We start from the raw sequence: 20,566 nt of genomic DNA, 5'->3' as shown, positions 1-20,566 counted from the left end.
ATAAATGATACATGACAGGTTGTATGTTTGTTTTCATGCAGTAACATGTTTAATGACTGAGTATTCATTAGCTGACCAACAGTCCTTGGACAGAAGCTAAAAATTTTCTTCCTTAGCAGCTTTCAGGCAGCCCTGGTGCAATTTTAAAGGAAGTTGCTCCTCAACTCCATCTGGAAAGTAGTGCAGTAAGCACATGTCCTTGTCACATTTCCATACTGATTTTATTTACTAAGCTGGCAAAAGACAAGCACGGGAGAGTTAACTAATGTGCTGACACTCTCAGACATGATTCTTGTGGATGTCTTGGATTACCAAGAGCAACTGCCAGCGAGTGATCAAAACAAATGTTCATGTTGTTCTGAACTCCCTGCAAAAGGAATTCTTGCAGATGCAAGTCTGTTGCTGAAGTTTCTTTCATACTTTTTGGGAAATAACCATATAATGTAGTTAATTTATAGATGGTGTGAGCTGGCTTGCCTTCTGAAATGAAAAATGCTTTTTGCTGCTAAAAGCAGCACTGAAACAAGCTCAAGCAGTTTCTGGAGGTATTTTCAAGCAGAAAAAAAATCCTAAACAGAGAAGAGTTCCTTTTAATATGCCCCTTTTTATCTGAGTGCAGGTATGGCAGGAGAAAATGTGAGAATTCACTCAGGAGGCTCCTAAAACCTGCTAGCAGTTACTACTTCATAGAAAAACTTTTGTATTTTTGTAGCTCTACAGAAGGCAACTAACTGTATACACTGCTATAGCCAGCACAAAAAATGGATTGTATCTAAATGAGAAGAAACATTTATAACCAAGGTGCTAAGTCACCTATACATATATTTCTCCTTAGTCTTACCAGACATGTAGTTTTTGACCAAGAATTAGGCTTGGTTAATGCACTTTCTTGTTCCTGTGATTGAATCAGTTGTGTATGGTTTTAGTTCCAAAATGATAAATCAGCTGTGTACAGAGAGCTTATAGTTAGGAAACTTACAGCTAATTTATGTCACTTTTGACCACGATCTAGAGAAACGCATCATTGTGAAACTGAAATCAGCTGAATTACTCTGTGCTTAAAGGTATATATGCTCATTATTTGATGGGCCAATTGAGATTTCTATTACAGAATGAGATTTCTATTAAATGTAGAGTATAATTGAAGCATTTGAGAAAATGTAGTGTTTTGTTGGTAAGTTACTATAGGAAAAAGCTACAGTACTGGCAGAATCTTAGTATAAGCAAATCCTGCCCAAAACAAGAATACAGAACTGAGGGCATTAATTACTAGAACATGACATGACATTGCTCTTATTTGTTCTTAATCTTCCTCTTTTTTTATTATAAAAGAGAAGTTGCAAATGCATCATGTTGCTTGAGCTATTGTATACAAAATAAAGCAGAGTTATTGATATTTTACTCAAACTTTAATTCTTCTGTATTTTTAAGTTCTATATTTTTCACTTATTTGTGATTCAATCCTGACTGAATAAATATTATTTGTATCTGGTTTAAGCTTTTTGTGCTCTAGGATTAAAATCTAGATCCAGAAAAGCACCAGTAATTACCCAGTGTATTTTCTTGCCCTGAGAAAACAGAACGAAGAATTTGGATCCAAGGTGGTAATTTGGGCCGCTTCCTGACCTCAGGGACTCGTTTTGTTTAATTGATTTGATTTGAGCTTTAAATGTTTTTGTTTGCTAACTACAGTTTACAAAGACAGAACCAATGGACCAAAAGTTAGATTTAGTAACCATTTTAAATACTGAAGTTAATGCATTGCTGTGAAGAGTATCAGTTTGGGAGATGTCTCACCATAAAAAACACTGAAGTTCAGTTATGTACTAAAAGAAGACCCCAAATATTTCAGTAAACTCCACTAGGTCATTTTTTTAGTTTGAAAGCTGTGAATATGTATTTCATACCAGCTTTAATGGAATGTTTATTTCAGATGGACAAAGAAATTAATTAGCTGTTAAATACTCCTGTGTACCATATCAATTCAGTTCCTCTGTTATTAATTTAGTATGTATAAGCATGCTGGAGATTCATTAGCCAAATTTACATTCCTTTCTATTTATTAAGACTTATCACAAATACAAATAACAGTGAAAGGAAATATAGAGTCCTCAGAAATCTATCAGAGATGTCTACAGTTCATACGGGCTTTGTGATTTATTCTTTCTGTCTTCTTATCTGGTACATTTTCTTCCTGGTCCAATACTAGATTGCTCAATTCTTTCATATAAATGCTTTGCTATGGATTATAGACAACAGCCATAAAAAACGTCAATAACATTTCTGAATTATTTAATAACAAATCATGTGTATAGTAATGCAAACTCACTTGTTCAGCTAAGTCAAAACTAGCAACTTATAAAGCACAAGCACTATACAGAGATTGCTGTCAGAAAGTTTAAAAATGTCATAGCTCTTTCTTTAAATTTATAAGGCAATTTAATATTAGGATGAACAGATGGAGCACTATCTTTTCTAGGTCCTTGTAAATTGAAGCTTTCTGTTCTGTTTTGGTCAGAAGACAACTGTTTGAACAATAAGGTTGCTCCCTCTCTCTCTCCCTGCCTGGCTCTCTTTTAAAATGACTTTGCCTGATAAAATGTGCATTTTTGTCATGTTCTGAGACTGGATATATTCTTTTTATTATTGTTTCAAAGATAATTAAACCAACTCTGTCTGTGACAGTGGAGACAAAGAAGGTCCTGGATTCATTTTAACTCTGAAATAATTTCTACAGAACTCCTGTGCAACCAGTTGTTCTCCATCTCCATCCGGAATATATGCAGTTGATAATATGGAGCTAGGTTTGTCCCTACTCAGTTGCATCCTGGGTTTCGGTGGTGTGTTGGTTTTTTTTTTGGTTGGTTGGTTTTTTGGTTGTTTTTATTTTTGTTTGTTTGGGTGGTTTTTTTGCCTTTTGTTGTTGTTGTTTTGCTTCTGGGGGTTTTTTTGGATTTTTTTTCTGTTGGTTTTTTTTAGGTGTTTTTGTTTGGTTTTTTGTTTTGTTTTGGGTGGGGTTTTTTAATGAGTTGTTTGTTTTGATTTTGTCTTTATAACGCCTGTCCTGATTGTCACAATCCTTCTGAACTCTAATCCTGTTCTCCAGGAATTCTTCAAGCTTTTGAGAAAGGGGAAAACAAAGATTAACTTGAATTGTTCATGACTGTGTCAGCATAAAATCACACTGGAAGAAAACATGAACTACAAAAACACAGAAAAAGGTGACATGCTTTGCACACAAGCCAAAAGGTATCTTTACTGATCAGTGCTCTCTCTAAAGAGATGTCTTAAACTTGTCAATGTTAAATAAAAGAAATTAATTTCCAGACCTGTAACGAAAACTGCTTGGAACACCTATGATCCTTTTAAAATAATTTTTAGAAGAAATTACGTAGTTTTGTCAATCGCTCATTCCGAGTCTCATAAATGCAAGGTGAAAACGGCTGCATCAGTAAAATCGCCACTGAAACATAACCGATCACACAGTATATTTTCAAAACGGGGCGTAAGGAATAAGGCGAAAGTCTACCAGAGAAGTAGAACGCGGGTTCTGTGGCGCTCCGTGACGGCAGACGACCGCCTACCCGCGCCCTCAGTACTCCGGCGGAAGGGCGGGCGGGCGGCGTCACGGTCACAGCTGCGCACACGGCCCGGCGCCGGGCGGCTCCCTCCCCCTTTCCCTCCTACTCGTCTCCCTTCCCTTGTGTCCCGATGGCGGCCAGTGACACGGGAAGGGCCCAGCAGCAGGTGAGCCGGGGTGGGGGCGAGGGGGCTGCGAGGAGAGCGGTGATTTGGGGGATTCTGGTGAGCCCCGGCCCCATGAGCGGCTCCGCGCCCGCGGTGGCGCGTTCGCACCAAGGACGCGTTCCAGCTGTTTGGTTTCTGTGTGGAAGGAGGCTCTCCGGTTTTTTTATGGGAATTTGCCGAGTACCCGCTCTTCCTCAGGAAGAGCTTAGTGCCGAGCCCTCGGGGGTTCTTTCCCCTGCAGGGGTCCGACCCAGCCGGGAGCTGCACGGATAGGGAGCTGCGGGAATGTGTTGTCGCTGCTCCGTGTCACTTTGCTCACCTTGTCACTGCTGAAAATGATTATCCATTGAAATGCAAAAGCTGGTGTGTGCTTGGGAGAGCTGAGCAGAAGTTACGTAGAGAATCACAGAATCACCTGGTTTGTAAAAGACCTCTGAGATCATCGAGATCATCGTCCAACCTGTGACCCAACACCACCTTGTCAGCTAGACCATGGCACTGAGTGCCATGTCCAGTCTTTTCTTAAACACCTCCAGCCAGGGACGGTGATGCCACCACCTCCCTGGGCAGTCCATTGCAGTGTCTGATCACCCTTTTTGGGAAGAAATTCTTGCTGATATCCAACCTAAACCTCCCCAGGTGCAACTGTGAATCAGGACTGAATCCCCAGTACTTACAGCATTCCAGTAAAGTGAATCTTGTCACATCTGTCAGTAAGCTGTAGAAGAGCAAGATTTAAAAAATACTGGGAGTGCAACACAGAGTTGTGGGCTTTGTGGGGGAGTTATTTATTTTTGCATAATGGTCTGGGTTTTTTTCTTCTAGATTGATGAAATTGAAGCCCTTTCATCCATCTATGGTGAAGATTGGTGTGCTGTTGATGAAGATGAAAAAATCTACTGCATTAAGATTAGTGATTGTCTGGATCAACCAAAATGGACCCTCTGTTTGCAGGTATAGTGGTAAAGAGTTTAGCACAAAATTTGCAGTTGGACTGAGGCAGGTGAAAATGTGTGCTGCATGAAACCATTCTAAATACGGTTCATTATTTACTAAGGTGGATTAAGAAGCTTAAATTGGAATCTGTGATAAGACTTCTCAGTGGTTGTTTTCCTGTAACACATCGATGTGCTTGTGATATATGCAGTAGTTACATATCCTAATTCCACACCTGGCAAAAGCATTTCAGTGTGCTTCTCCAAAGACTAATTTCTGAAAAATGTTTAACATTGACTTCGTGTAGCGCACCTCAGCGAATCTGCTGCAGTTGCTTCACAAAACAAAATTTGGATCAACTTAATTGAATAACTCGTTACTTTATGTCTTCAGCACGGAAAGCAATAAGTTTCTTAGTGCAAGAAACACTGACATGTCTACTTATGGAAATGTGGTGCCACTTTTTTAAGTCCGGTAGCCATGTGTGCAGCTTCTTTCAAATTTTTTCCATACTTTATTTTGCATCCTTAAAAATGGCACCATGAAATATAATTGTATGCGTTACCATTTCCGGAATTCTAAATACAGATATTCAGATGTTCTTGTAATTCTATATCAACATACCCAACTGTTTGCTTCATTTGTAACACTAGTTGTAGTTCTAGTGCTCGACATCAGAGTCCTTCAGTAAAGCTCAGCTAGCTGAGAGGAGTAGTCCAATGAATACTTTTTCTGTATTTCTTTCAGGTGATTTTGCCACCAGGATATCCGACTGAAGAGCCACCCATTTATCAACTCAAGTAGGTGAAATTTTCTTGCAAACATTTGTATTTTCTGAATTACCACTGTTGCTGTTTACCATGTAAGTGGAAGTTTAGTTAAGATGACTCTTTGAATTAAAGTATACAGGGGATGAGGGATGTTTCCAGCAAGAATATTCTGTTCTTTCTCCTAAGTTAAAATTACAGAGCTCCCTATGAAAGTTTTCTCTCTTCCCTCAACTCTAATTCTTGCAGCATTATTTTGTGGTTAGACAGCAGTGAGATTGTAGAGTTAAGGTGCCAGCTGTCTGTTGTGTTAGACAGTGATGTGTCATTGGGTGTACCCCTCTTGTCTGGATCCTTGTTTCAGATTGTAAGGAATGCTTTTCAGAGGATGGAGCCCTGGCATGTGCCATCTTCCTGGTTTTTTTTCCTTCCCTGCTCTCCCTTTGTCTTCTGGCAGGTAAACAAGATGGGAATGGAATGTGTCAGCCAGGTTCCCGATTTGGATGATAGAAGGACCTGCAGGGTGTGGCACACACATATCTACTGAGTTTTGGTCAGGAGTATTGACAAGGCAATACAAAGTAGTGCTAATAAACTTCAGGCAGAGTTTGAAGTTTAACATGAGACCAGGAGGACAATGGTACAAAACTGAAAGGTCATTCTAGATAGAGTAGATACTATGGTGCTGAAGGACTTGGAAGGGTCAACTAATAATACTTAGGGTGACTCTGGAGTGACAATGGTCTTCCATGAACAATGAGTCCAGCTTTTTTAACTAAGGTAAGAAAAGGCAGCCCAGGTTAGGTGTCTTGAGGAACTGAGTGATTGTGCTATTCCCAAAATGTTTACAGCTGAAATCTTGATGTTTTATATTTTCAGGGTGTTTATCACTTTTATTTTAGAATGTTGGAAGCAGCATATGGCACAATTTTTATTGTATTTCTTTTCATTTTAGTGCCCCTTGGCTTCGAGGACAAGATTATACGGAACTAGCAAATAGCTTGGAAGAAATATATCTGTAAGTTCGAGACTGTGGAATATAGTAAAAGGATACATTGTATTTTGAGTTCCATGCCCTGCTCAGTGTATGCTTTTGAAGTACCTGCATTAACTAGTAGTTGTGAAGTGATTGCTTGCAATAGACAGAGCAAGTTTTTTATCAGTCTAACAGTTTGCAGTGTATTTAGTAATCATTTTACAATAACAAATTGTGTTAAACTCTGAGAAATCTCTTTTATGTTGTTTAGACCTGATTTTCTATAAGGATAGAAGCTTTCATTTTGAAACCTAATAGAATAGATGCCCTTTGGAATCTGTGAGATTGTTTATTGCTATCAAGTATGAGATTTCTGCATCTATTCTGCATTTGAATGTTAAAGCACAGGATGTGAAAACGTTTGTGTCTTAGAGCACATTTTTTCTTAAAAGCTAAGGGATAATTAGGTTTTAAAACAAACACACGCCGAATCTATTAACTGGAATCTGGATCATCATGGACTGTTTATTATCACAGTGTGCAGCTTACAGCAAGGCACAGTGAATGCATGAGAATAAACAGAACATTTAGAAATACTCAAATTATGTATTTTTAAATTGCTGTGAAATTGGGGTAATAAATGTTGTTATTTTTTATGGTTTATTTATTTCTTTCAGATCCCAAATATAATGTAAAATAAATTAAATGAAAATGCATCATAAGGAAGCACAGTCATGCCCCAGATAGTGAAATCTGAGCATCTTGCATAAGAAATGTTTTTTTAATGCCATAAGGAAGGGAGCACTTAGCTTGCATAATGGGTTTTTATCTAATTACTCAGTTACTTTGATTAACTGTGTTTCTTAGCTAATTAAGCAACAGATAATTTAAGCAAGTAAAATTGAATTTGAAGTGTTAAAAATGCACAAGGATTTTAGGCAAAAATTCTATGGGATCATATTCACCACAGTTTTTCAGTGGAGGAAAAAGGACAGAGATTGTCCTTAATGCTATCCAGATTCAAAGGATTTGATGAAGTCTGTACCACAGGTAGAGCTGCTGTAGGTGGTTCTTTAAATGTCCTGAGCATCTGGCACAAGTTGGCATTTGAGAACTGTGAGCATGGCTGTGAAAGAGTTTTTTTTCTTTGTTTTTTTTTGTTCCCCACCTCTGCAGTCTTGTAGGCTGTTAGAGTGTGCTAGGTCAGTCCCTTGTGGTTCCCTTCTGTCTATATCAGCTGCTCTTCAGAGCCCTTGCTGGTGTCTCACTTTTGTTTGTTCAGCAGGAAGTGAATGTTTGTACTTTAGGCCATATATGTCATTTTAGACTGTTTAAAAACCTGGAGTAGTCACTGACTTTCACAGTATTTGTGAAAGCCTTTTATCTATTCAATGTCTGAGTGGTTGTTGGATAAACATACTCTGCATCATTTGCATTGTGTGTTTGACCATGTCTCTAGTCCCTCATGATCTAAGTTGTAGAGTTCTGCAATCTAAACCAGTATGAACTATACTATTGATCGCTGCGTCTTCTTAAGGATGTGTAAAGAGTGGGTAATTATAGATCACAAGTTTGTTTTGGGAGACAAAAAGTTCTTAAAAACATAGCAAATAACTGTGTTTAACCAGATATTCTTCTGGTAAGATTTTTATCCAACAGAAAGCTTTGTTTAGTGGCTTAGACACAAGTGACAAAAAAAATAGCAGCATAGAAAGGTAACTTTTTAGAGTAAGTGTAATTTACAGCTTCAGAATCTGAAATTGGATTGTAGCTGGAGAAATTGCTATTTACTTTACAAAACTGAAAAATTTTGTTGTCTAATCTCTCTTATTCCATCACTAAAAAAAAAATAAAATCTAGGTCTTCAGGTTTTAAGGCAGTGCTTCTTTATGATAAGCAGTGTGAGATCAAGGTGTTGAATTATTCTGGAGTCTGTCCAGATTTTGAAGACAGAGCTACAAGTTTATAAATTCCTTATTTTTGCTTGAATATTTTTTCTTAAAATATGTTTATTTGAATTTGATTGTTTCCAGCAGTAGTGCTGTATGCGTTAAGCTGAGTGAGAGTTTAAAGATGTTATTTTGTCATTTACATGGTGCCCAGGTGGTGGCAGTAAGAATAAAATTAATGAGAAACCTTGAGTTACATATGGCCCTAAATCTTTAATTTTGGTTCGGAGACAAACCTGCATCATTCATAAACATACTAAACTAAAATTGTGAAGACAGCTTTGCAGGACACCATTTGAAATGTATTTTGGGTTGTTTGCTGTACATAAAGGAAGCATTTCTTACTTCCAAATATGCATTTATAGAACATGTTCGTTCCATCCTCCCCCAGTACCTTAATACATATCTGTATCCCCTGATTGAAGACTCCTAGACCTAAATCTTTACCTCTCTGTCCTGTAGGTCTGCTTGTTACCCAAAATGTAGTATATCAGTCCAATGTTCCATTGTGTCTGCTGCCACTGACCTCCTATCACAGTCCACTGAGGTCAACCTCAGCCGTACTGATGAGGAGAGAGTCCCCTACAGCTGCAGAGCAGCTGAAGGAGCTCACCACTGGCAGTACAGTGCTTTTTGTAGAGAAAACTGATCCAAGGCGAGCTCTAAGTCTGGACATTGTAGCTTAGTGTTCTTTTGAAAATACTGAGGTCTGTCTGACTTGCTCTTCCCACAGTTGCTTTCCCTTTGCTTAGTGGTCAGAAAGTTTCTGTCACTTTCCTGTTTCCCTCCATCGTTTGTGCTTTTAATGTTAATAAATAAGTAAAACAAGCCACAAAGAGTATGTAACAACCCAGATACTGTGTTTTGCTCAGTGAAGTACTGAAACAGAACTTTCCACAAGCCTGCCTAAGCTGTTTGTCTCACTAGCTTATTATGTTCTATTTCTGTGGGTCTGAAATCTGTATGTTATTTGGTGTGCTTTCCAAATGAAATCTGCAAAAATGATTCTTCATTTTCTGTGGGTTTTTACTTCCAGACAGAACCTTGGTGAAAGTATACTGTATTTATGGGTGGAGAAGATACGAGAAGTTCTGATAGAAAAGGCACAATCTTCAGAGCCAGGTACTTCAGAAAACATCGGGGTTTTCAGTTTATTTTGTGTTCTACTGCAAAGTAAATTTCAGTCCAAGTTAAAGTTTATGTCCAATTTTGTATTGGATCTACATATCAGAAAACAGTCTGAAGTGTCATGGCTTACTGTTTTATAGTGATAGCTTCCCTTTTTAAAAAGCAGTAGAGAAAAGGATGTGGCCTTTGATCTAGAACACAGTCCTCAGTTCCCTGGAATGAAAGGACAGTGCTGCACACAGTACATTATGCATTGTCCTCTGTTTTGCAAAGGAATTATTCATGTCAGTAATTAATTTCTGGTATTGAGTGCACTGTTGGAGGATTGGAATTCAGGAGAAGATAAACTTCACTGGAATATGCAGACAAATGACCAAATATTCCTTCTTAATTGTATTTTACTGTATAGGGATGAGAAGTACATGATCACTAGAATTGCAGTGATTTTTCTATTGTTACTCTTACCTAGTTTGTGTAAATTCACAGTTCTTTCAAAAAATGATGGAGGGGTTTTTGTGCATTAAAATGCTAAACTGCTATGAAATGTGTGAGTGACATGTGTGCATGCACATGTGGCAAAAAGTAAGAGAAGTACTTTTCTGTGTCATGGATGTTAGCTTAGTCCTGTGAGGAATAAAAGACTGAAGAGGAAAATAAATTCTGTTCTCAGTGTTGCTTCACAGTAAGGTCTGGTTTTAGTCTTTCAATAAACTGAGCATTTTGTTGCTGCATCACGGACATTTAAGAGGTTAGTTTTCATTGAGGTGACTGAAGGAGTGGATACTGAGAAGTGAAAATTTTACTGACAGTGTTGGAAGTTTGGTATTTTGACTGCAACTTTATAGGTTCTACTTATTATATCTAATGATTTTCTAGACCTTTTGAACATGCTTTATCACCCCTCTGCTTTTTTATGGAAAATACCTATTATAAAAACTGCATTATCACCACATCATAGGCCCTCAATAGGAATCAGACTTTGATGTATTAACTTGTCTCTAAATCTAAATGCCAGAACTCTAGATCTCAAAGAGTTTGAAACCTTGTTTTGCTTTTCTTGCAAAAGAATGTGTAATAAATTCTACTACTTATATTGTAATAGAACCGGATATCAAGAAAACCAGTCAAGAAGTTGATGAAGATGATGGAGAAGATTTTCTCCTAGACTATGAGCCCATTCAGGAAGATCCAATTAAAATGTTAAATTACATGACATCTGAAAGTCAGGAAGGTAAAAAGTATGCTCATGTTAATTCTGTTGAAATAATCTAGGAGAGGCTTGAAGATTTTGCTATTCTACCCAGTTTTAGAGAAAAATTAGTAACAATAAAATCGTAATAAATTTGATAACAGTCATTAAATAACCCAACATATTTTTACTTGTTCTGTTTGTCGTGTCATGTACGTCATTTTAACAAATCCCTTTCTAAAACTCGAGACATTTTTTACTTACATAACTGTATACATTGGTTTTGTACTCCTGAAAGAAAACAAACACTTCCTTGTTTGTGATCAATAGATGAAGAACCGCCACCCATACATCACGGAAACCCAATCACAGATCGAAGGAGTACTTTCCAGGCACATCTGGCTCCAGTGGTGACAACCAGACAAGTTAGTAGAAATCAGTTCTTCTCCTTTTGCCTGTATTTTGAGCTTGACAAAATATTACTGGAATACTTTGAATTTGCCAGGTATGTTTTTCTGTCTATCTGTCTGTCTCTGCATCTTTGTGTGCTAACATTGTCTGAGTAGTCACCAGTTTCTTGCTTTCAGCTGAATATCTCTAAATAACAGCTCTGCAGTGCTTCCTGCTATTCTTTACCATTACATTCATTAGATGTAAGAGAATAAGAACATTGTAATTTGACTTCTGGGTGATGGCAAGTTTATCGTAAAATATTTGGAAGCTCCCGAGTCTATCATGTGTTAATTGGAAGATTAATTAATGTGAATTTATAAATGTTTTCCATCCCTCAGAAAGCAATTCTATTCAAAAACACGCTTGGATAATGCATAAGTCAATCTTCATCGAGACCTACTTGAGAGGGGTTTTGAGTTACTTTGTACATCACTTTGCATCTATTGTCATCACCCTCCTTTGATCATCCCTGTTCAGTGGGGAAGCTACTTATCTTTTCTTATTATGAACTGAGAGTTAAACCTTGAGAAGATTTTTCTCTTCCTTTTTATCCAATTTTATGTTTTATTTTAAGGATTTTTGGTAAGAGATATTGTCAAATGCTTTTTGGAAATTCCAGGTAAGCTAAGTCTACTACATGGTCAGTGACTGTGAAAGAATGGTGACAGGGTATTGAGTTATATTTCTCTATACAAAAGGTGTAGCTTTTTAATCTGTCTGTGGTGGTTTTTTGTTGTTTTTAATTCTTTCATTAATTTGCCCAGTATGGATATAAGATTGGGTCTTTAAATCCCTGTATCTTCCTGGAGCACTTTGACCTTTCAAGTTCACATACACTGTACATTCATTTAGATTTTTGTACTACAGCTGTATCTGCTTTAAGTGGTTATTTTATATGTAATATATGTTTGAACTCAAAGAGTTGCTTTAGAAAAGGAGGAAATCAGAATAAGTGGGTTAATGTAATTTTTTCAATTTAAAATACTCTTGCTCTTTTATCATGATTTAAGAGTAAAATTGTTCCTACACATGAGGAAGTCTGTACCCATGGACAGCGGTTTGCAGAAGGATAGATCTGTGTCAAGGAGTAGGACTCTCTTAAAGCAGATTAGTGAGTTGCCTTTTGCATACAAAGATGTTCTTAATTGACATTCTTCTTTCATGACTTTTTTTTTTTTTTGAAGACAACAAATACTCAATAAACCCAGGAATTTCCAGTCAAGGCTTTTTGATATATAGTTAGTATAAAGATAGAGCAATTCCCCAAAGTGTCAAATCCGTCTTGTTTCACAAGTCTTGCTGTGTGAGGTGATTGGTCTTCAGATTGCAGGGAAGCTTTACTGTGGTATGGACTAATTTTTCTGAAAGAAAGTAAAAATTGATGAGGAATGGAGTAACCGCTACAGCTGTAGTGAAAGCTGACTTCATCAACTTTATCTGCATAATCTGTGTGATGCAGTGATACTCATCAATATTTTGAGACAGTGTCCAGAGTACAGTGTGAACTCCTTCATTGAATGGGACTAAGAACTGAGTTGCTGTTTAAACATCTTGTGTCTTTTATGAACATGTGCCTCACTGACACATTCTGATGTAGAGAATCACATCCCTTATTTCTCTAAAGCAGGAATAGTAGAGAGTGGAACAGGAGGAAAAGAAATACTCAGGAGCTACATCATGGAAAAGGATAAATTGTTGCTTAGGCTTAAGATGTCTGTCTTCGAGGTTCATTGCTAATACAGACACATAATGAATCTTTAAAATATGTTTTTAGGAACCTGGTAGCTGGCAAATAAGTAATGTCAGAGGTGATGATCATTTCATATGATTTGTACCCTTAGTCCGTGTATTGTCCACATTTATGAGAGTGTATTAAGTTGTCTTTCTTAAATATTCAAAATAAGGAGAAGACAGGTGTCTGAAAAAATGTTCTTAGCTAATAATAGCAATTTTTTCATTGAGTTATCTTATATTTGAGGTGATGTTTGTTGGTTGAATTTCTTCAAGCAAAATTGGAAATAGCACAGTACAGCTAAGACAGATATTAAATATGGCTGTTGATTCCACCTCAGAGACATTTTTCCGTGCAATGAAAGGCAATTTACTTGCTAGACGTGTTTTCCCAAACTTCCTCAACTTCAGTAATGTTTTGCATTATGTACTAAAACGATGCCTTAATCATAAGCTCTCCTTTTTGCTAGACCGTTGGAAAGGCTTGAAACAATTGCTAGCTTGTTTAATTAGAAGCGTAAGATGGACTTATATTGATTAATGTTTTGAATTTGGTACTTCTTAAGAGCAGAAAAATGGACATGATGGAAATATTTCCTGGGAAATACTGACACTTCCAGACCCCTAATAGAACCTTTTCTTTTTTTGTTATTCTTTCCGTGAAATGGAAACTCTGAAAAAAACCCATGTTTGGGGAAAAACTCAAAGTGAAATATAGTAAGGTTTTCTAAACATCACATTTTTGGTAAAATAAGTAAAAGCAGTGTGTAGTGGTATATTCGAGTTATGTTCTATTCCAGCTTAATCTTATAGTTGGAAAAATAATCAGGTTAATTACTTATACGTAATACTGATTAAAAATATTTTCTGAAATTTACTGTCTTTCCTGTTTAGTAAATCAGTTTGACACTTCTATATCTTCATCAATAACGTGAATGTATACAATGTACAAATTCAAGGAGCATCTGTTTTCAGCATCCCAGAAAAACGTTTGGAAACAAACATGAGGGTACTGAGAAGCAGCTTCTTGAGTTAACACACTAAACATATAATTCATTTTATGTCAAAACGTAAAATTTTTTCATATATGTACTAAGAAGGAGATGTTTGTTTTGCAGTAATATTGAGATGTGTATATGAAATCCGTGTTACTAAAGGAAGGGTTTTTCTGTTTTTTTAAAGGTAAAAAGAGTTCTTGAAAAATTATATGAGAACAAGAAGATTGCAAGTGCTACTCACAACATATATGCATACCGGTGAGATGCAAATGGTGATTTTTTTTTAATTTTTTTTTTTTTTTTTTAGCATTCTTTGACAAATGAGTGCAGGGCACGAAAAAGAAATTCATTCCTGTTAAATCCTTAAGGGAATAGGTTTCTTACTTAAATGGTAGTGCAGGCTTTACTTTGAGGTCAAGAAAGTGGAACATACGGTAGGAAATAAGATAGTAAAGCAGCATTAGAAATAGAAGAAAAAAAGTGGATTTGAACATGCGTTGGTATACTTTGTATAGTATGTGTAAGCATGGAAATGCTGCATCATCGTGAACTAAATGTGTTTTTACTCGGGTGAAGTAACTTTTTTTTCCCCCTAACCTTATATTTAGAAATAGGTGAAAATGTTCAGTTGAAATAAGACTCGAAACAGAAAGCCTGATGCAGACATCTGGCATATGAAGTTTCAGCTGAAATACAAGGAACTTCAGGGAAAATGAGAAACAGGTAAAAATTAATTTGGCAGTAGTCTGCCTCTGGCAACTTTTGTGAACACAGCTTATGTGAAATCAATCGGTCTCAGTCCAGATAGCGATGCAGGTTTTCTGAGGAATGTAAGTGACAGTAAAAGGGAGCCCTTTCCTTCCTGGAGGAACCAGTCATCTGAAAAAGCAGTATAGATGCTGATCCATTCATGCCAGTCCTGGTGTGATCCTAATGAAACATGAAATGAGAGCAAGTGAAAGCTTATTTTACCAAAAAGTAAAAGTAAGTAAAGGGTTTCTGTAAAGAGGGGGTTTCTGTTGTTGCAGATGATGATCTGGCTTCTTTCACTCATACACATACACTTCAAAAAAGCAACAGACATATACTTACTGCTTCGTATTTGTCATCTAGTACTGGAAGCCTCTTTCTCATTGTGTCACCTGTGTATTAGTAAGTTCAGAAGTTATAAAATCAGTTGGTAACAAACAGTAGACCTCTGTGCATTACTTCTGGAAAATTAGACCTGTGCAGCTGTCCTTTATATGAAGCAATATATCTAAAAGTTTCCTGGAGTGCTCCCTGAGAAAGGAGATGATGTGGAGAATCTGAAGATGAATTTCAGGAACAGTTTCATGTTGCTGCTGAAATACAGACCTAACTAATTATTAGTGATGTTTTTGTCCAAGTTGTTACTACTTATGGGTTTGTACCATAATTTGAACCTGTATCTGATATAGTTGGCTTCAGCTAGGTGTAATTATTAGTCTAAAAACCTGAGGATTTTCCTGTTTAGGGACTTTATGCTGGTAATGACTCTGGAGTTAACCTGAAGTAGCTAAAGTCTGTGTAAAAGCTTCTCAAAACTTGTTCTACAGTACAGATAAATATTTGTGGTTTACCTTAAGCCTCATCCTGTTTTCATGTAAATGTCGTTAGTAGAGAATTATAATTGATACATATATGTATGAAAGATCTCTGAGACTTTATTAATCATGTAAAGATGTTAGTTGATTGACTTTTTTTTAATCTATTTTGTTTGGGTTTTTTTCCAAGAATATACTGTGAAGATAAGCAGACTTTCTTACAGGATTGTGAAGATGATGGAGAGACAGCAGCAGGTGGACGTCTTCTTCATCTCATGCAGGTTCTAGAAATTAATCTTTGACTTCTAGAAATCTTGAACAGATTTTAAAAATCACTACAATGTAAATAATTGTAGTAATATAATTGTAAATAATTGTAAATAATTATAATAATAATAGAAAATTATTTTAATTCTTGCTCTGCTGCAGTCAAACAGATGTTTGCTTTCTTAAAGGTGAAGGGAAAAACACAGACTGGAGTATTTTTTCAAGTCTCAGATTATAGAACGAGTGGTGTTTCATAGGTGGTAGTAATAGTTTGAATGCCTTAAGAGATAATAAAGTTTTGATTCCTATACATACCGTGTGGTGTAAGGTATATAGAAAATGAAGACTGGAAGAAGCTGATGCTGTTTCCTCGAGTATGCATAATAGAAAAACATATATATGAACTTGCACAGTAGAACTTCAAGAACAAAAGGTAGTGGGAGTGAAGCAGTTAAATTGTTTTGCTAATTTAGTCTGTTTTGTTATGCTGTTTCCGGTTCTGTGTCCTTAACTCTCATACTTGTTTTCATCTGTTGAAATAATATTCCCTCACCAAAGGTGCTACTAAATGTGACTTGAGATTGATAAATTTTGGTTCATGATGCCAGCCCTAGTAGAACTATAAATAAAATATCATAAACTACAGAGTTTGTCTGGGTACATCTTAATGATGTGCCTCAAGACACTTAGCAGTATGAGCAGATAAAATATTGGTTTTGATTTTTATTTTTCGATTGATGTCACCTTCACAACAGTTTTGTTTTCCCATGCTTTTCTTGCTTGAATATTTTGTTGCTTAGTGTGTTATGCTCTTATTTCTGGAGGCTTTTTTTCCCCACAAAATTTTTTTTTTTCTGAAAAAAATACAATTGATGGAAGTATTTTGACATTTTTAATTTAGAACTTTTTCAACCTCAACCCAGACTTGGGAAGGAAAACTTTGGTTGCGCGATATATGCAAGTATATGTGCTAAGAGTGAAAACATTATTGTTATGAAAATTATGTAAAGAAAGAATTTGGCAGTTACTGTACCTCAGTTTGTTCTGATCTTATCAGCTTGTTCTCAGCTTGGTTATATATACTTTTGAAAGCCGTCAGATTTAGAGTTTCTAAGCACTTAATATTCCATAAAAATGCAGTTTAGAAAGTGATGTGAAGTATCTCCTTTCAAATGTGAATGTATCTAAATTATATGGATGATCTCTCTCCATCTGTAGTCCTAGTTACTGGGAATATTTTAGTTTTGGTAGAATTCTAAGGTAGGGATCAGAAAAGAGCAATTTTCAGCCATAGAAAAAGATTGAAATAGTTTATGGGCTGTTTTCTAGATGTTCATAGATCTTGTAGTTTTTTTGTTATGAGCTCTTATGATATATGATATGGGTATGAAGATTAGGTGATTTAAAACATTTATTGTTTCTATACTTGTAGCTCTTTTTTTTTTGCAATAGAAATCTAATCCTATTTCAGATAAACCTAGCACTTAAGACAGCTCTTTTTGATTACAAAAAACTGTATTTTAGATTAATACCATCCTGTTCACTTTGAACAGTTGCTATATATAGACTTTGTGGCTGATACTAAAGGAAGAGTAGAAAATGCCTGTCACAGCACATGCCCCAGTCCTTTTTTCTTTTTTTTTTCATTATCCTTTTCATTTTAAAATTCTAAGAATATTTCTCTTTTCACAAACAATGATAGACTCTTGTAATAGTATTGTTCAAATTAGTGAAATATCTATTTTTTTTCTCCTTAATGAAGACGATTAATGGTTGTTAACATGCACATGCTAACAGTACTAGCTACATTTTGGTATCCATATGAATAATGCCTGTGCCCTGACTGTTATGAGCCTCATCCATCAACACTTCTAAAAATGTGGATAGACAATTTACTTAATAACAGTGGTTCTCTGGAAATAATAATTGGTCGTATCAAACAATAAGAAACGTAATTTTCAGTAATTTTCCCTTTAAGTAATGCCTGAAGCTTTTGGCACATAGATGAGCAATGGTAGTGCATGAGATAGCTTTGTGCCCTTTCTGAGGGATACATGGACTCATTTTACTTTTGCATTTAACTTTGGATAGGAGCTTGGAGAGGGAAACTTAAGCACAACTGCTGACTAGTCATTCTTTGTTACTCTCTGATAACCTATGTGGGCCACAGACCTGACTGTAAGGCCTTCATAAAAATGCAAGATAGTAAACTTTTTCTATGTTTAAAATTGGTGCCAACAGTAAAACTAGTTCGACTAAAAAAAAACAACTTCTATTTCTTTCTGTTATTCACAGATTTTGAATGTCCACAACGTGTTAGTTGTGGTATCCCGCTGGTATGGAGGTATTCTCTTGGGACCAGATCGTTTCAAACATATAAACAATTGTGCAAGAAACGTACTTGTGGAATATGACTATGTGCCTTCAGTGGTAAGTTTCTGCCCCTTAGAAGGGCATTTGCATGTGAACTTGTGTGAATTTTCCCTGCTAGGTGAAGCCAGAAGAAAAGTAGTACAACCTGTGTCATCCTTGGGTTGCTTTGATGCGCTAACAGGATCAGTGCAGAGAACTTCCAAGGAAGCTAGTGACCTGTTTTGTAAGGGTGAGGTGTGCAGCAGAAGGGTAGAAGCAGTAGAGAACATTGATCAAAACACGAATTTGAGAGCTGGGGGAGGATGATAAAAGGAAATGCCTCTTTCTGTGTTCAGAAAACTGGAAGCTGGCCACTTCTGATGCTTCCCCGTGCCACCAGTTCTAGTCTGCAGGCAGACTGAGCTTGAGAATATCTGTAACTAGTAGGCATTTTCAAAATGGAAAGCTTTGTTAGACTCAAAGAAGTTTTCAGAATTATAGATGACAGACATAATTAAAAAAACATCCAGACTAGAAGAATTCAAGCGAAGTAACATTACTGGTACAGAAAAGATTATGGTAAAATGTTCCAAGGGAGCTTAAATAACTCAGGATACAAAGTTCCAAATGACTTTGAATGGCATTTTACTTGTTAAAGGACTCAGGTCGTTTAGTAATCTCACATTCTTGTTTCTCAACATTTTTTCATCCTCAGAATCAACACTTCTTCATCCTCAGAAAACCATATTACATATATCTATGTGCATTATAGTATGTAATTGCTAACGACAGAGAGTTTCAGATAGTAGGAAATAATTACTAATGGATAATTGAAAAAGTATGCAGCTGTCAGGGGTTTTTTTGTATATGAAAGTATTTCAGGTAGCTATGGCTGAAGGCTGAGCATTCTTTGGCATTTCCCCCCCTCCACTTTTCAGTTATTTGCTTTTTCCATTTTAAACGTGCTTATATATACTTGGTGATTCATGTTCTTGACAAAAAATACCTAATTTTTCTATTTTTAACAACTTAAAACAGACTGGGGTTTTTTTTACTGTGTATTAACAAACATATTTGGTTACCAGTGTCCATTAGAAAAATAACAGATGGAACTTAGGCTAATGATTATTCTAGTGCCATGCATGTGGCTCTTGGAGAAAGTATTCTTTTACCTAACTCTCTTCAAAATATCAGAGTTCAAACAACCTATTTGAGTCCATTTCCTGTGTGTGAGCAATAGAAAGGAATAGATTAAAATGTCTTGTGTTCTTGTCAGATGTAGTGTCAGATTCCTTCACCATTTTGGGGAGTGCTTGCAATGAATGCCTACCAAAGAAAAGTCTTGTTTTTCAGAATTGGCAGTCAGAGTAAATTGTACATTACAGTGTTGATCCAGCAAGATTGGCCAAATTTTGTTTTTCCCGCTGGAGGTTTATTTCACTTAGGGAAGCAAAGCAGTTTTAATGTCCTGGTGTATCTTGTGATGAGGCCACATCCGCACTAAGAGGAGTTCTGCAGTATAGTGCTATAGAATTATTCCTATACTGGTAACTTCTTCCCTGAGTGGAAATGGCTGAGATTATTTTTATGTTATATTCTGTTGGCATAGCTACGTCTATAATTTTATCATTGCTGAAGGCAGAAATTTCTAAATAGCAAGACTGAATGGATAAATATTATACAACTCAAAATTTTCATAAATCCTAGTGAACTACGAACACTGTTCATAATAAAAATAATTCTCAATGATTACCTTGAGAGAATAGTTGTGGTTTACAAAAATATTGTTTAAATTTTGAAATGCTTGTTTTTCATTTCAGGAAGAATCATCTAGACAAGCAGGAAAGAACAAAAAGATAAAGAAGGACAACAAGAAGAGAACAGAACACTAATTTATTTTTTAAAAACTTTAAAATATTACTTTGCACATATTTATACAAAGAAAACCTGGACCTTATTGCCTTATCTGGTACAACAGATATGTTGTATTCAGAAGAGAATTCAGTGAAGATATAGATATATTTTTGCCACGACCCGATGGGGAAGAGGAATAGGGACGCGACACTGCGCAGAGGGTTCTGACACGGTAGAAGATCAAGGTGCAATGGCCACTTGGAACAAGGACTTATATAGGGTTCGAGTAAGGGGAGGTCTGGTAACCAGAGTGGAGCATGGGATTGACATCTCAGAGTATCACAGGACTGAGGAATGAGGAAAAGTGGGAGGAACTTGTGAGGAGTTAAGCAGCGGGGACCAATGAGAGCTCACTCCGCACTGTGGCACTTTTCAGCCAATCAGTGTGGGATGAGCGGGAAAGCAGGGGAGAACAAGGTGGTAAACAACTTTGAGCGGGAAAACATGAGGGCAAGTCCAGACAAGCCCTGAACAATAGAAACCAAGGGGGTTAATACAAAAATATATGTATAAGGATACATGAAACATGGGGTGGACTATGGAATAACATGAAAGTCCACAAATTGTTGGCTTCTTTTAGGCTCCATATAAGTC

The 20,566-nt window shown here is 36.5% G+C and overlaps 1 protein-coding gene across 2 annotated transcripts; it reads left to right on the top strand.

The window, feature by feature from the left end:
* Positions 1-3,623: 3,623 nt before the first annotated feature.
* On the top strand, positions 3,624-20,081 carry IMPACT (impact RWD domain protein). 2 transcript variants are annotated; one of them, XM_032697406.1, is made up of 11 exons: positions 3,625-3,747; positions 4,573-4,701; positions 5,431-5,483; positions 6,406-6,468; positions 9,412-9,497; positions 10,606-10,734; positions 11,023-11,117; positions 14,059-14,132; positions 15,630-15,720; positions 18,002-18,136; positions 19,879-20,081. In XM_032697406.1, the coding sequence occupies exons 1-11, from the start codon at positions 3,712-3,714 to the stop codon at positions 19,948-19,950; spliced, it is 963 nt and encodes a 320-aa protein (XP_032553297.1). In that variant the 5' UTR covers positions 3,625-3,711; the 3' UTR covers positions 19,951-20,081. The 2 variants fall into 2 exon arrangements, 1 of the variants encoding a protein (XP_032553297.1); XR_004358750.1 differs by lacking the exons at positions 18,002-18,136; positions 19,879-20,081 and adding an exon at positions 15,836-17,990 and having other exon boundaries at positions 3,624-3,747; positions 15,630-15,792.
* The last annotated feature ends 485 nt before the right edge of the window (positions 20,082-20,566 follow it).

Source organism: Chiroxiphia lanceolata, chromosome 1 (genome assembly GCF_009829145.1).
Source record: "Chiroxiphia lanceolata isolate bChiLan1 chromosome 1, bChiLan1.pri, whole genome shotgun sequence".
Taxonomy (NCBI): Eukaryota; Metazoa; Chordata; class Aves; order Passeriformes; family Pipridae; genus Chiroxiphia; species Chiroxiphia lanceolata.
This window is presented reverse-complemented; position numbering and strand designations above follow the sequence as displayed.